The sequence below is a fragment of the Saccopteryx leptura genome, chromosome 12 (genome assembly GCF_036850995.1).
Source record: "Saccopteryx leptura isolate mSacLep1 chromosome 12, mSacLep1_pri_phased_curated, whole genome shotgun sequence".
NCBI lineage: Eukaryota > Metazoa > Chordata > Mammalia > Chiroptera > Emballonuridae > Saccopteryx > Saccopteryx leptura.
This window is the reverse complement of record NC_089514.1, coordinates 33,745,422-33,758,910: the sequence shown is the minus strand read 5'-3', so window position 1 is coordinate 33,758,910 and position 13,489 is coordinate 33,745,422. Positions and strand designations below refer to the sequence as shown.

Sequence of the window (13,489 nt, the reverse complement as noted above, 5' to 3'; positions counted from 1 at the left end):
AATGATGTTGGAAACATGTCCCGTGCATTCTCTGTTTACCTTTCCCTTGGTATGGGGGCATCTCCTGCATTCGTTTGAAGCATCTCTCCTGTGCATCCCTCAGTCTCCTTCGTCCAACAACGTACAGAAATGGCTCAGCATCCGTTGTTGGAGGATAGGTGTCATTTACAGAGGTAGGGCGAACCCGAGTTAGATACTGTATCAGAAAGACAAAATCCAATTACTTATAGAATGTATGAATGGGTGTGCACATAAATAAACAAAACAATAAGAAATTTAAAAACATTGATTTTTCCTCTTAAAAGCAACAATCATGCATAGATTCCAGGTAGAATATTTTGCTTTAGAATTAATAACTGTTTATATTTCATTTACAAATTCTACCTAGAAATTTTATATAAATATTTGTATTCATCCCATTCACTATTGAAAATGTATAGCAGCCATACAAACTCGTCCACCTCTTTATCATATAAGATTGTTTAACATTATTATCGCTATAAAGTTTAGATGTAAACAATGCAAATAACCTGATTTCCAAAAAATACTGTTAATTAAATCAACTTTGTTTTCTTTGGAATGCCTAAGAATCATTAATCATGTTATTAAAAATAGACATATTAGTGCACCAAATAATCGTTTTATTAGATTTCTTCAGCTGATTTGTATTTGTGCTTCGATTGTGCATACTGCCAAATATTTGCCCTATTTTTTCCATAGAACAAACAAATATCTTCTTAGATACTCTTCCTTGAATAATTGGCCCTAATCTCTTTAATTGGTTTACTAAACATTTGACCTATATAGGGTCATTCATTTTTATTATTACAAATCAATGTAAATCTTGACTATTTCTTTCAGATATTTTGTATTTTGGGTACAGGCTCACAGTTTTGTCAGTTTAAATTAATCCTCCTCACTACCATAGGTCCTACTTATCAAAGTTGTGTGTGTGTGTATGTGTGTACACATCTAAAAAAATCACTGCCTAATACAGCATCCTCAATTGTGTAAACAGAGATGTCAATTTCCTTTGCGGCTCTGATGTTCTAGTGGTGTTTGACTCTGTGATTTTTAACGTCCGGGTTCTTCTTAGAGACCTTTTTAGAGAAGACGTGCAAGCTTCAGCCTGCACTGACTTTTCTTCTTCTGAAATGAGGAATCCTCCTTGCTCTCTCTTTAGTGTATCTGTTGAAACACACTTTTATTAACTCTACTTTGTCTAAATTAATCTAACAGTGCCGTTTTCCCAAATGTATTGATGGCAGTACGTGTTTTATACACTTTTTCTATTCTCTACAGCCTCTAAAACAAAATCATCCCCTTTAAGTTAACTTATATACCCCAGGCCATTCATGGTAGAGCCTCACTTGTTGCCAGTGTGTGTCATTGTGTAGATGGGGCATCCTGCCCTGTGAGGAAGCATGTCACTAAATGCTAAATCGTACAGTGCATAATACAATTAAAATTCCAAGTGAAGAGAGGACATGGGGCAAGAATAGTCAGGGATTGCTACAGAATCAAGGTAGAATTTGAATTGGACCTTGAGCATATGCAGTGTCTACATAGGTAGTGTGGTAGGAAACATGTCTGAGACACTGTAAGGAAATCATCCGACTGGAGCGGAGCTTATTTCGGGGTTCCTAAGAAATGGAGTCCAGGAAAATCAGATAATACAGAACCTGGCAAAAGCAAATACAAAGTGCGGGGATATGAAAGGCCTAATGCACTTTAAATAATATTGTTTAACAAGATAATGAAATAAAGATCTACTGTAGCTTTTTTATCAGGGACGGCTGGGAATGGTGAGTGTTAGTAAATTCTTGGGGTGTATATCAGATGTTCAGTGATTAGTTGGAGAGGGCAGCCAGAAAACTAAAGGTATGGACCAGAATCTAGATCATCTCACGATAGAACAAGAAAGAGCAATTCCCAGCACTTTCTCAAATAATGAAAACATAAAGACATATTTGAATATAAAGAATGGAGAATAGTATTAGTCAAATAGCCCAGATATTTCAGCCTATCTTACTGGGAAAAAAATGGTAGGGCCTGGAGAAAGGGAAGAAGTTAGGAGAGGAAAACCCTCCTACAAGGAAGAAAGTCAGTTCCCTTTTAGACTTCTTTCAGAGGTGGCAGCAAGCTATCTGAGCAGAAGTTGCTTGCAAACAAAGAGGGAAAATAATTATTACTGTTATAACATTAATGTTATAACTGTAGAAGGACACTTATGGTGAATATAGTTGAACTACTTTTTAAACATTAAGATTATTTCTAATTCTAATGCCTCTTGATGATTTTAAGTGTGCAAATTGTTTACTAATGTAGATGAACACCATTCTGTTGTCATATGACCCTTTCCCACTGCTTTTAAGATCAATGAGCAAGAAGTCACTGAACTTGATGAGCTAAGCACTGTACTAGATGCTGAGGATACAGTGCTAATAAAGCAAGAATAGATCCTGCCCTCATAGAGCTTAGAGCTTAGCAAGAAAGATCAACTCTATAAAATATTTCCTGACACCATACACCAAAAGATAAAAAGCTATCAGTCGTTAAGTGTTCAGATATTTTATTAGGAATTGAAATATGGTTGAGTGTAAAAAAAAGTGTTTAAAGAGATTTAATGTTGGCCCTGGCCGGTTGGCTCAGCGGTAGAGCGTCGGCCTGGTGTGCAGGAGTCCCAGGTTCGATTCCCGGCCAGGGCACACAGGAGAAACGCCCATCTGTTTCTCCACCCCTCCCCCTCTCCTTCCTCTCTGTTTCTCTCTTCCCCTCCTGCAGCCAAGGCTCCATTGGAGCAAAGATGGCCCGGGCACTGAGGACGGCTCTGTGGCCTCTGCCTCAGGTGCTAGAATGGCTCTGGATGCAACAGAGTGACGCCCCAGAGGGGCAGAGCATCGCCCCCTTGTGGGCGTGCCAGGTGGATCCCGGTCGGGCGCATGCGGGAGTCTGTCTGACTGCCTCCCCATTTCCAGCTTGGGAAAAATGAAAAAAAAAAAAAAGAGAGAGAGATTTAATGTTAAGTCTTCTTTTTTGATTTTATTAGCCTAACATTTCTATGAATGTGTCCATGTGTGTTAATAATAAGAATGTGTAAGCATGATCTTTAATAAATCATGGTGTTCTCACAATAAAAGATATTAATGGTTGATTCAACTTGTGCATCTATTTTAGATCCTTTGTGGCTCTATTATTAGAATTTTGAGTTGATATAAGAATTATCATTTGGTATTTATTTCTGGGCCATTTTCTCACAATCTTCAAATTCAAACTAGAAGATGGAATATGTCATATATAAATCTTTTCTGCCAATTCTATTAGGTACTTTAGACAGCAGGTATTATTTTGCTTACACTTGGCATTCTTTCCAAAAGTAACATTCTGAATTCTATCCTTAAATGGACGGGGCAACCAATGAAGAAATGTTCCTGCACTAGTTGGAAGTTCACTGAAGCCATGGGAGGACAGTATATGCAAAGATACCAAGGGGAAAGCACTGCTGTACTTGTATTTTCAATTACAGCATTATTTGGTTTAATACAGTTTTAACATCAGTAACAGTAGATACAGGAGCATCTGAAAAAGCAGGTGTATTTCATGCAGATGACAGCAGCGTTAATTTTGTCCTTCTTGCAATATCAAAACAATCTCCAGTGAACTTGGTTTGTAGTCAGTTCCATAGAGATTGTTTCAACATTGAAAGAATGACTAATTGGAATCTTGTTGTTAGATGAGCCACAATAAATTGAGTCCGCTTCTGGTCTAGTTCATAGTTGAGCATGAAATTTTTGATGATGAATTTTTCTAATAGTAGCTGAATATTTCAGTGATGTTCTTCCAAAAATAACATACATATCAAAGCATTATGTTACATATGTACATATAACAGATATATTGATGTAGACATGTATAAAATTATTTATATATGTACATAAAAATTACTTGTATATAAATGTATATAAAAAATAAGTATATATGATCAACAATGATCATTTACATATATAAAATTATAGAATCACACATGTAACATTATGGAATATGTATATAAAATCATGGAATTAGTATTGCTTAAAAATAACATAAATCTCATAAAGTTCATTAAACACATTAAACTTTTTGCTCTTGATTTAATATAAATGAAAGTTGCTAGTGAGGTGGTAAAATTTTCAGCAATAAAGAAGCAGATTAAAACTACCAAGCAATGTATACTACTTAAAAAATATTCTACTATTATGTGTTATATTTATGCTATATATTTCGGAGTTGTATATAAACATATGATTTTATGCTCACATGAAGGTAGAAATGTGACAGTAAGCATAAATCAAATCATTTTTTGAGTGGAGATGGTGTTCAATGTTTTGCGCACAAGTCACTTACATGAATCATCCAAAACAACACAAAAATCAACCTTTTAATTGTTGTCTTATGTAGCAGTTCCGTGGCCATATACATGATGTCATTCCTAAAGGTTCAAGTAAATGGCACCATACATTTGGCCACCAAGCCACCACTGACAGCTGTAGTCTGCAACTAAAACATTGCTGGTTCTTTCAATGAATAAACACTTCAAATGTCTCCCACGTGCCCAGTACTGTTCTAGGCTCTGAAGATTCAGCAGGGAACAAAAATAGGGAAGGTCCCTATGGAACTTATAGTCAGGGGGTTTCATTCATGCCAATCATGGAGTCCAGAAGGAAGCAATCTGAGTGAATAGTCATGAGCTCAAGCAATTCCTACTTTGATGTGAGAAAGTCAGCCTACTTTTGTGTTTTAGGTGGCTTCTGGAAGTAGAGTCAGAACAATTACAGAGCTGCTCTGTATAGAACTTGGAGAAATAGTGCAACTCTGCAATGGTCCAAACCTCCTGAATGTGGGACCCTTGCTACTGTGCTGAAGGGAGAGAATCCTATTGCGCCAAAGACAGAACTGTCTACAAGGAGCGTGAATCCAGAATCCACAAATTGATATAACCTACAGGATTTCCATGTCACCATCCTAAACAATTCTGTATATGGAAGAAATATTTGCATTCTTCAGTTACTTATACTTTTCAAAGTAGCAAAGAATAAAATAGAACTCTGTGAGTGTTAGTCCTGGTTCATCCTGGTGGGATCAGATACCTGGCTGATGTCCTATTTTCTACTTAAGCCGTAGATAAACACCAAAACTGTTGCATATACGATAAATTCAAAGCAAATAGAGGAATACAGCTAAGGAAACAACAATAAAATGCTTCTGAGAACCTAGTTCTCAGAAGAACTAGGTTCTTCTGTCTTCATCATTGCTGTTGTCATTGTCATCAGCAGCAGCAGCTAAGCCCAGTTTTAAACCTATTGTACTGCAGCAGATGAGAGAGCGGAAGTGAGTAGGTGGTTTTGATTAATGTAGATGAGGTAACGGAATGTCCTGACTCAAACCAACACTTTAAAGTCCATTTGGAAATCAGGTTGGTAGAATAAATAGACTAGTAGTGCTTTTTCATAATGTATTTAAGAAGTGACATTTTGGAGTAATTAAAGTCAATGTCATTATGTTTAAAAATTTTACTTTTCTCTGAAGAGTATTAAGGTGGAACATTATGAATATTGGAAAAGGAAATTGATGGAACAAAAATGTTTTATGGACAAATCCTTAAAATCAAATATACAATCCAAATTCAGACAAAGAAACAAATTTCTGTATTCAAAGAGAGAGAAAAGCCATTAAAGTGCCCTATGCAGCTATGGTGGCTAGTAAAGAAATGCCCACAAACCATAAAGCATTTCTACCCATGGCTCATGCAAGTATATGAAATTCTTTTAATCTTTAAAGTTCACAATATAGCAGGTAAAAGTTATGAATAAAAGTGACCTACTTTAGTTTTTTAACACATCAAAATTATCTCTAGCCTTTGTAATAAAAAAGGTGATGAGATACTATTCAAATTATCTTGTTATTAGTCAGTTTTTAATAAGAAACACATACATTTGAGAATCAATAAACAGACTGAAAGAGTTAAGATGTTTTAATAAGACAGAAGCCCAGAAACCAAATTCATGTCTCACATGAAAAACATTTTATCCAAAAAAATTATTAACCTTCAGTGTTAATTTATGAGATAATAAGGTAAAGTCTCAAACTAATGTAAATTTTTATAAACCAAAAAGTCTCACTTTTCTGGGAAACCAAACAGTTAATTAAACCAGTGTACGTCCTGAAGAGAGATTTTTAATTTAATTTAATTTAATTTAATTTTTTTACAGAGACAGAGAGTCAGAGAGAGAGATAGATAGGGACAGACAGACAGGAACAGAGAGAGATGAGAAGCATCAATCATCAGTTTTTCGTTGAGACACTTTAGTTGTTCATTGACGGCTTTCTCATATGTGCCTTGACCGCGAGCTTTCAGCAGACTGAGTAACCCCTTGCTTGAGCCAGTGACCTTGGGTCCACGCTGGTGAGCTTTGCTCAAACCAGATGAGCCCACGCTCAAGCTGGCGACCTCGGGGTCTGGAACCTGGGTCCTTGAGCATCCCAGTCCGTCACTCTATCCACTGCGCCACCGCCTGGTCAGGCGAGATTTTTTAAAACAAAATATTAAAAAATTATAGTTTTGAGGAACTTAGTTTTGGCTTCTGAAGAAAAATATCTACTCTTACTAATGTCCATTCACTCACACCAGAAACATTGCTTCGTAGTTCAGCGTTCTTGATTAATAGAGCTTAGAATAATTTTGTTTTACTTACATTTAGCAAGAGGAGCAGTATGAAGCACCAGGCATTAACTTTCAACCTCATTTTTGATTTTGCATCTGACTTTCAATTCCTAGAAAAATATAAAAATAACAAAGACATTTAAATTAATAGAGCTTTAATATTATCTATAATCTTCCTTTTTCTTGTCTTTCTATTTGACTTGAAGAGGATCAATATCCCAAGACACCCTAAATAAAATTCATGTTAGTAAAACAGTATGCTTGTAGCTGCGTGTTCCATGGCCTTTCCTGTCAGCCAGAAAAGACTGTTGTTTAGTTGTTGTCCCAAGTCCTCCATCAGGTACACTGGAGCCACCTTTATATATCAAGAACAAAATAAAGAATTCAGAAAAATTAAGAGCAATCAATGTCTACTTTAATTAACATGTGGGATCAATAGGACTGTTGGAAATGCCAGAGGAATCATGTACAAAGACCTCACCTCATTGTGCATGAACAAATAAAATCTGTGGTTTGGAATGGATTAAAAATCTTGCTTAGTGGGTAATTAAAAGGCCAACTTTTATATAAGGAGTCTTATTTAGAGCCTTGAGTATTTTTCTTTCCTACACAATTTTCTCCAGTCTTCAAGTTGCTATTAAGAATCAATTTCTTCTACACCAAAGATTGAGTATGTCACTTAACAGGTCACCATTCTTACCCAAGACCACAATAGTCACAAATATCAACAGTTTTTCATGACTACAGATTGTTTTACTAGGAAAGATAATAAAGGGGTAAAAATGAAAATAATGTATATATATTTCTTTTTATCAGTGGGATATTCTTTATAACACTGTTTACTGCAGTGGAATTTGGGAGTAATCTTAATGCTAAAAATGATAAATTTGTTAAACTCTGGTACATCTATCTATACTTTGCAATGCTATGCAACTATTAAAAACTGTGTATTAGAATATTTCATTACCTAGATAAAAAAAACTTTATGGTAGGTTATATTAATATATGAGACTAAAAGTTCTGTAAATACTTATTTACATGTACACAGAAAAAGACTTAAAGAATAATAATGTTAATTTTTTTATTTCTTATTACACAGCAGGCACTATCAATTATTATCTCTTAATTCTTCCAACAACCTTTCTGTGTAGGTATTATTACTGTTATTGTATTTTGCAGATGTGGAAATGGAATCTTAAAGGGCTAAGTAAAATACTAGTCGGATTTGCTGAATAGTAAAAAACCTCCAAATCTTGTGGCTTAAAAAAATAAATATTGATTTTCTTTTGCTCATGTTGCATGGAGTCCTGGGGCAGCTGTGGCCCCCTGTGTGGAGCTGCTCCATGTGATTTTCTCTCTCTGACCAAGGTTGAAGGAGCAGCAGTGACCTGGAGCATGGTGCTCTCCTGACCAGGGACAGTCATGCCGTAGGAGCTAAACCACAGAAGGCTTTCCAAGCTTTGCTTAGATGGGGTAAGATACACTACGCATACCCCATTGACTTAGCAAGTCATATAATTGAGCCCAAAGCCAACGTATTTGGAATGAATAATCCTTGTTTTAGGAATGGGAAAATGAATAATTGGAAATATGCGCGCGCGCGCGCGCGCACACACGAAAATCGCACAAGTTTCCATAGCAGAGTAAATGGCAAAGACGGTATTAAAACCTCTCCAGGGGGTGGAATTGTGGGTGATTTTCTTTTGCTCATCTGCATTTTCTAATTTTTATAATATATAAGGATTGCTTTTGAAGTATAGAAGAGAAGAAAGGAAAAAAGAGATACACTAACTTGCTTTTATTCTGGGTTTTATTTAGTGTCGCTCTTAGGAAGGTTCCTGTGGAGTAGCTTTGCAGTCAGAAGAAAGCTGTAGGGGGTGGAGAGGAAAAGTCACACTCATCTCACCTTAATTGTTTGGGCTTGCTTGCAATCTAACTTCCAGTAACTGCAAGTGTACTTTAAAAAACAATATACAGAGGACAGATTATAGAAGTGTACACCTAAACCTATATAATTTTATTAACCAATGTCACTTATAAATTCAATGAAGAAAAATTAAAAAATGTGTGACAGTAACCCCCAGTGAAGAATACTCTGCAAATTGGAATAAGGCACTTAAAGCAGTGGGAATGCCATTTCATCCAGGACTGTTCTCTGTAATTAAAAGTCATTTGTGATACTAATAGCAAGTTGTAATAAAATAAAATGAGTTAGTATTAAGTTAGCAATACATTTAAGACAGATGTCTGATGATTGTTCTAATTACATCTCTTAAGAGTGACCTGATGGTGAATAGGTAATAAAAACATATGAAATGTAATTACAAAACTGTAAAGGGAAGTGAATCTCAGTGGCCAAAGAATTGTCATAACACACCCATAAAACAGCTCCCAACAAAACACAAAGGCAAAACACATTCAGTGGTGGGACAGATAACTGCCCAAGTTTTCCATTTTACTTCTTACCACTGCTTTATATCTTTGGAAATTTCCACCAGAAGGGGAAAAGAACAACAAATTCTATGTTACGTTTCACATTTGCCTTCCCTAATATACACTATTACTGTAACATGATTTAAATTAGGCTAAAAATAGTTAAGCTTTACTACATCTGTTCTTTAAATAAAGGTAACCCCTGACTGAAAAATAAAAGACCCTAGGATAGTTACAGTATCTAACCTCAGCAGTATCTGGTGTTCAAAGAATGCCAGCAGAGATTCTTCAGCTATATTATTTCCTCTGTTCAGCAACGTTTTTCTTTCTCCCATTGTGTGTGAAACCTGTGATCTGCCATCTTGGGCAGAGGCTCAGATAGCATTTGTGAAGAAGATAGACCTCCATGTCTATAATCTTTAAGCTTTAAGATCTTAGAGAGACAGATGTTCAGAACGTTCCATGACTAGCCCTGTGATATATCTTTGACAAAAAGGGCCAGATAGGCAACTCTATGTACATTACACACATGTCATATCTTGAAATGTCATTTTTTTAGCATAACATTTTTCAGAAGAGACAGGTATTAAATAAGCTATCAAAAAAAAAACAAAACCAGCCCTGGCCGGTTGGCTCAGCGGTAGAGCGTCGGCCTGGCGTGCGGGGGACCGGGGTTCGATTCCCGACCAGGGCACATAGGAGAAGCGCCCATTTGCTTCTCCACCCACACCCCCTCCTTCCTCTCTGTCTCTCTCTTCCCCTCCCGCAGCCAAGGCTCCATTGGAGCAAAGATGGCCCGGGCGCTGGGGATGGCTCCTTGGCCTCTGCCCCAGGCGCTGGAGAGGCTCTGGTCTCAGCAGAGCGACCCCCCGGAGGGGCAGAGAATCGCCCCCTGGTGGGTGTGCCGGGTGGATCCCGGTCGGGCGCATGCGGGAGTCTGTCTGACTGTCTCTCCCAGTTTCCAGCTTCAAAAAAAACCAAACAAACAAAACCAAACAAAAACAAAAACCCTCAACAACAACCACAATACTACATTAGCAAATGGGCAAATGACGTGAATAGAAATGTCTCCAGAGAAGAGCTAGAGATGGCCAGCAAGCACATGAAAAGATGCTCCACATCACTAATCAAGAGGAAATGTGAATCAAATATATTTTTAACAGAAACCACTTAGGTGGCCAGAGGTCATAAATGAACAACTAACAATTATGACAGATATATTGCTTATGTGGAAGCCAAATAATGCTGAAAAGTTTATCATATGGGACAAATATTAGATTTTGGTATCAGTTCGAGATTTCTATGTTAAATCTTTGATCTGTTACTCAGTATTTCTCCAAAATCAGTATTTCCTTACGCTGAATTTATTTGGTTATATGTGTTAGTGAACACGGTTAACTGTTGGAGTCATATAACTTAGTCAAACAAAAAAATATTTGTTGGGTATTTATTTTTGTGCCAGGTAGTCACGGGACCCTGGCAATAGTATAGTAAACAGAAGTCTACGAGACTGGCAACAGCATGGCATCTAAAGTGATGCAGAGGAAACAGTAAAAAGTTAGCAAAATAATAACAGTGCTAAGTGTTACAAAGGAGAAGTTGAAACTAATTGAAGAATAAAATTAAGAAAAATACAGTATTTTATCCAAAAAAGGGGGGGAGGGAACTTGAAGTTCTGAGGGTCTCTAAAAAGGGTCTTATAGGGAGAGTAGACAGGGAAGAATCGTTAATCACTCTAGATTGAATTAGCTTGGTTGGAAGAGTTGGAGTTCACCAAGCACAGGGAGAGGGTGTTTGGTTATTGGAAACAATATGTAGAATCCTATGGTGTTGGCGTAGATAAACTAAGCTGAGGCAGGGGGCTAGAGGAGGAGTTAGGGGTCAGATTACACAAAACACATGTTATAGGCTGAATGTGCCCTGCCTCAAATACACATGTGGGAGTTCTCACTCCTAGTATCCCAGGATTTGCCTGTATTTGGATCTAGGCCCTTTAAAACGGTAATTAGAATGACATGAGGTCATAAGAATGGGCCCGAATCTAGTAAGACGGGTCTCCCCAGGAGACAGGATTAGGACACGGAATGAAGACCATGCGAAGGCAGAGGGAGAAAGTGGCCGTCCACAGGTCAAGGAGAGAGGCCTCGGAAGGAAATAAATCCTGTTCGCACTTTGATTTGGACTTCTAACCTCCAGAACTGTGAGCAAATTAATTTCTCTTGTTTAAAACCACTCAGTCTGATGTACTTGGTCATGACGGTCCTAGCAAACTAATATACCATAAGAACCTCAGGAAGGCTCTGACTCTGTAACCTAAGATCCATGACAAAGTCTTTATAGTGTTTTAACGGAGGCAGAAGGAGGGGTGGTGATATGCACAGGCAGATTAAGGTCGGTTAAGGCCCCGGATGCAGAAGAAAATATTGGGCCCCTTGTCATTAGAAACAAGTGTAAAGTTGGGGTTTTGCGAGGCCCTTCAGAAGTCGGGGCCCAGGGCGCATGACCGCTGCACCCGCTGTTAAATCCGCCTCTGGTGACGTAATAAATAATAGCTTGGAGGAAAATTTGGAAGAGGGCAGAAATAAAAGAAAAAAACCAGTTAAAGAGAGATTGCAATTGACTAGGAGAGAAACATTGCCCATTTGGAAGTGATTTAGGAGGTAAATTGACAGGACTCGATTGTGGATTGATTTTGAGGATTGTGAGGGCGACGATGGTGTGCAGGAGAACTCCTAGGTCTCTGGATCTTATAACATGACTGATGGGGGTGCGACTTGCTGTCAGAGGTCCCCGGGAAGAGGGTCACAGCACCCCCTGGGTCTCAATTTGGACTAGATTTCTTCCAGTCCTGGCATCCATGATTCTGTGATGGGGGATTTTAAATAAGAGAATATCATGTGTGCCCAATGGGTTGTTGTTAAATAAATAAATTAAAAAATTAAAAATAAAATAATATAATAGCCATTAACTAAACACCTGGGGAGCTTTAATTATGACAGAATGAATGGAGTGGAAATCATATATTGATCATCCTAATAACACTGATGCACATTTACAACATAACAAACAGCGTGAGTTATATAGAAAATAAATGAAACCTTTTTGTAATGAAAAAAAAAATAGAGCGATTGTCACCACTCACCACCTCTACTTTACAGACACAGAAACAGTACAGACAGTATTAAAAGCTACACAGATAGTACATAGTAGCTAGCAAGTATAAACTGGGAACAAGAGAAGTATTCAGTATTGTTTCATGATTGGAAACTCATGTGCTTCTCAAGCCCGGATGCTTTTTAGAATCACCTGGGGAACTTGAACAGCACACTGGTTTCCTGGCCTCATTCAAGATTCTGATTCCCTGGGTGTGACCCAGATGTTGGTAAGGAAACATCCCCTTCAGTTTCTGGGTGGAAGTCTGGCTAGAACTAACATCCACGTTTAGCTCTTCATTTAACTCTTGACTTGCACTCTCCCTGAGCTCTGCTTGGAGGGAAACAAGAGAGGATAAGGGAACTTCTCTATTAGGAGGCAATTGGCATGTTGTTGTTGTTTTTTTTTAATTATTGGAAACAAAATGATTCTTTTTAACTGATTTGAGGGAAATAGTTATTTTAAGGGAAGGAAATTGTATGAAAAGTGTATGATTGCTCTCCCTTGATCACAGAAAAACCCAACTTTTTTGTTAAAAGTCCTACATGGCAGGAATGAACTGTGGACATAAAGGGAAACACGCGTGAGGCTGTGACTCGACCGAACTATAATAAAGATTACGCTAAGTAAGTGGGCATCGGTTTCTCATTCTCAGAAGCCACCCGCCTGTCCGCTCAGGAAACATGAAGATAACCGTTGGCGAATTGGATTGAATGTTCTCAACTGAAAGGTGGCATGGCTTTAATGAGAGAGAAGGAAGTTTTGTTTCTAAGAGTTGGAGTTGGACTCAGCCTTTGAGAGATCTGTGACTGAGCTGGGAGCAGAGGAAGGCACAAAGGTGCCGCCTTGGTTCAAATAAAAGCATGACAGAGAGGGATCCCATAAGATTCCCAGGCAAAATTCTTTCCCTCAACTCTCTTAGATTGTCTTCAACAATATTGGTTTTTAGACAGGAAATGATGAAGTCTTATCTTGCACATTACTGAAAATCTAATTTGTGAAGCTATTCTCTCAAGAATTGCTGGCAACTCTGAGACTCAAGTTATTAGAAATGTGATATTGTTACCTTGGAAAGGGAAAATCCTTATAGGCTATTTAAGAACTAACCGGTTTTCTAATCTCGTATCATATAAATAAACAGATGCCCTAGGTCCTTTTGGACCTTGTAGTACATATGACAGAAACAAAATAAAATGAAAAAAC

The 13,489-nt window shown here is 37.6% G+C and overlaps 1 protein-coding gene across 1 annotated transcript in view; it reads right to left on the bottom strand.

Moving 5' to 3' along the window:
• Positions 1-13,489, bottom strand: part of CALCR (calcitonin receptor) — an 85,299-nt gene that overhangs the window by 26,447 nt on the left and 45,363 nt on the right. Inside the window, exons 3-4 of the mRNA XM_066353964.1 lie at positions 6,732-6,810; positions 40-196 (exon numbers count right to left, since the gene is read on the bottom strand). Of these exons, the coding sequence (XP_066210061.1) occupies positions 40-196; positions 6,732-6,782 (208 nt within the window). The 5' untranslated portion in view covers positions 6,783-6,810. The remainder of the gene's footprint in view (positions 1-39; positions 197-6,731; positions 6,811-13,489) is intronic.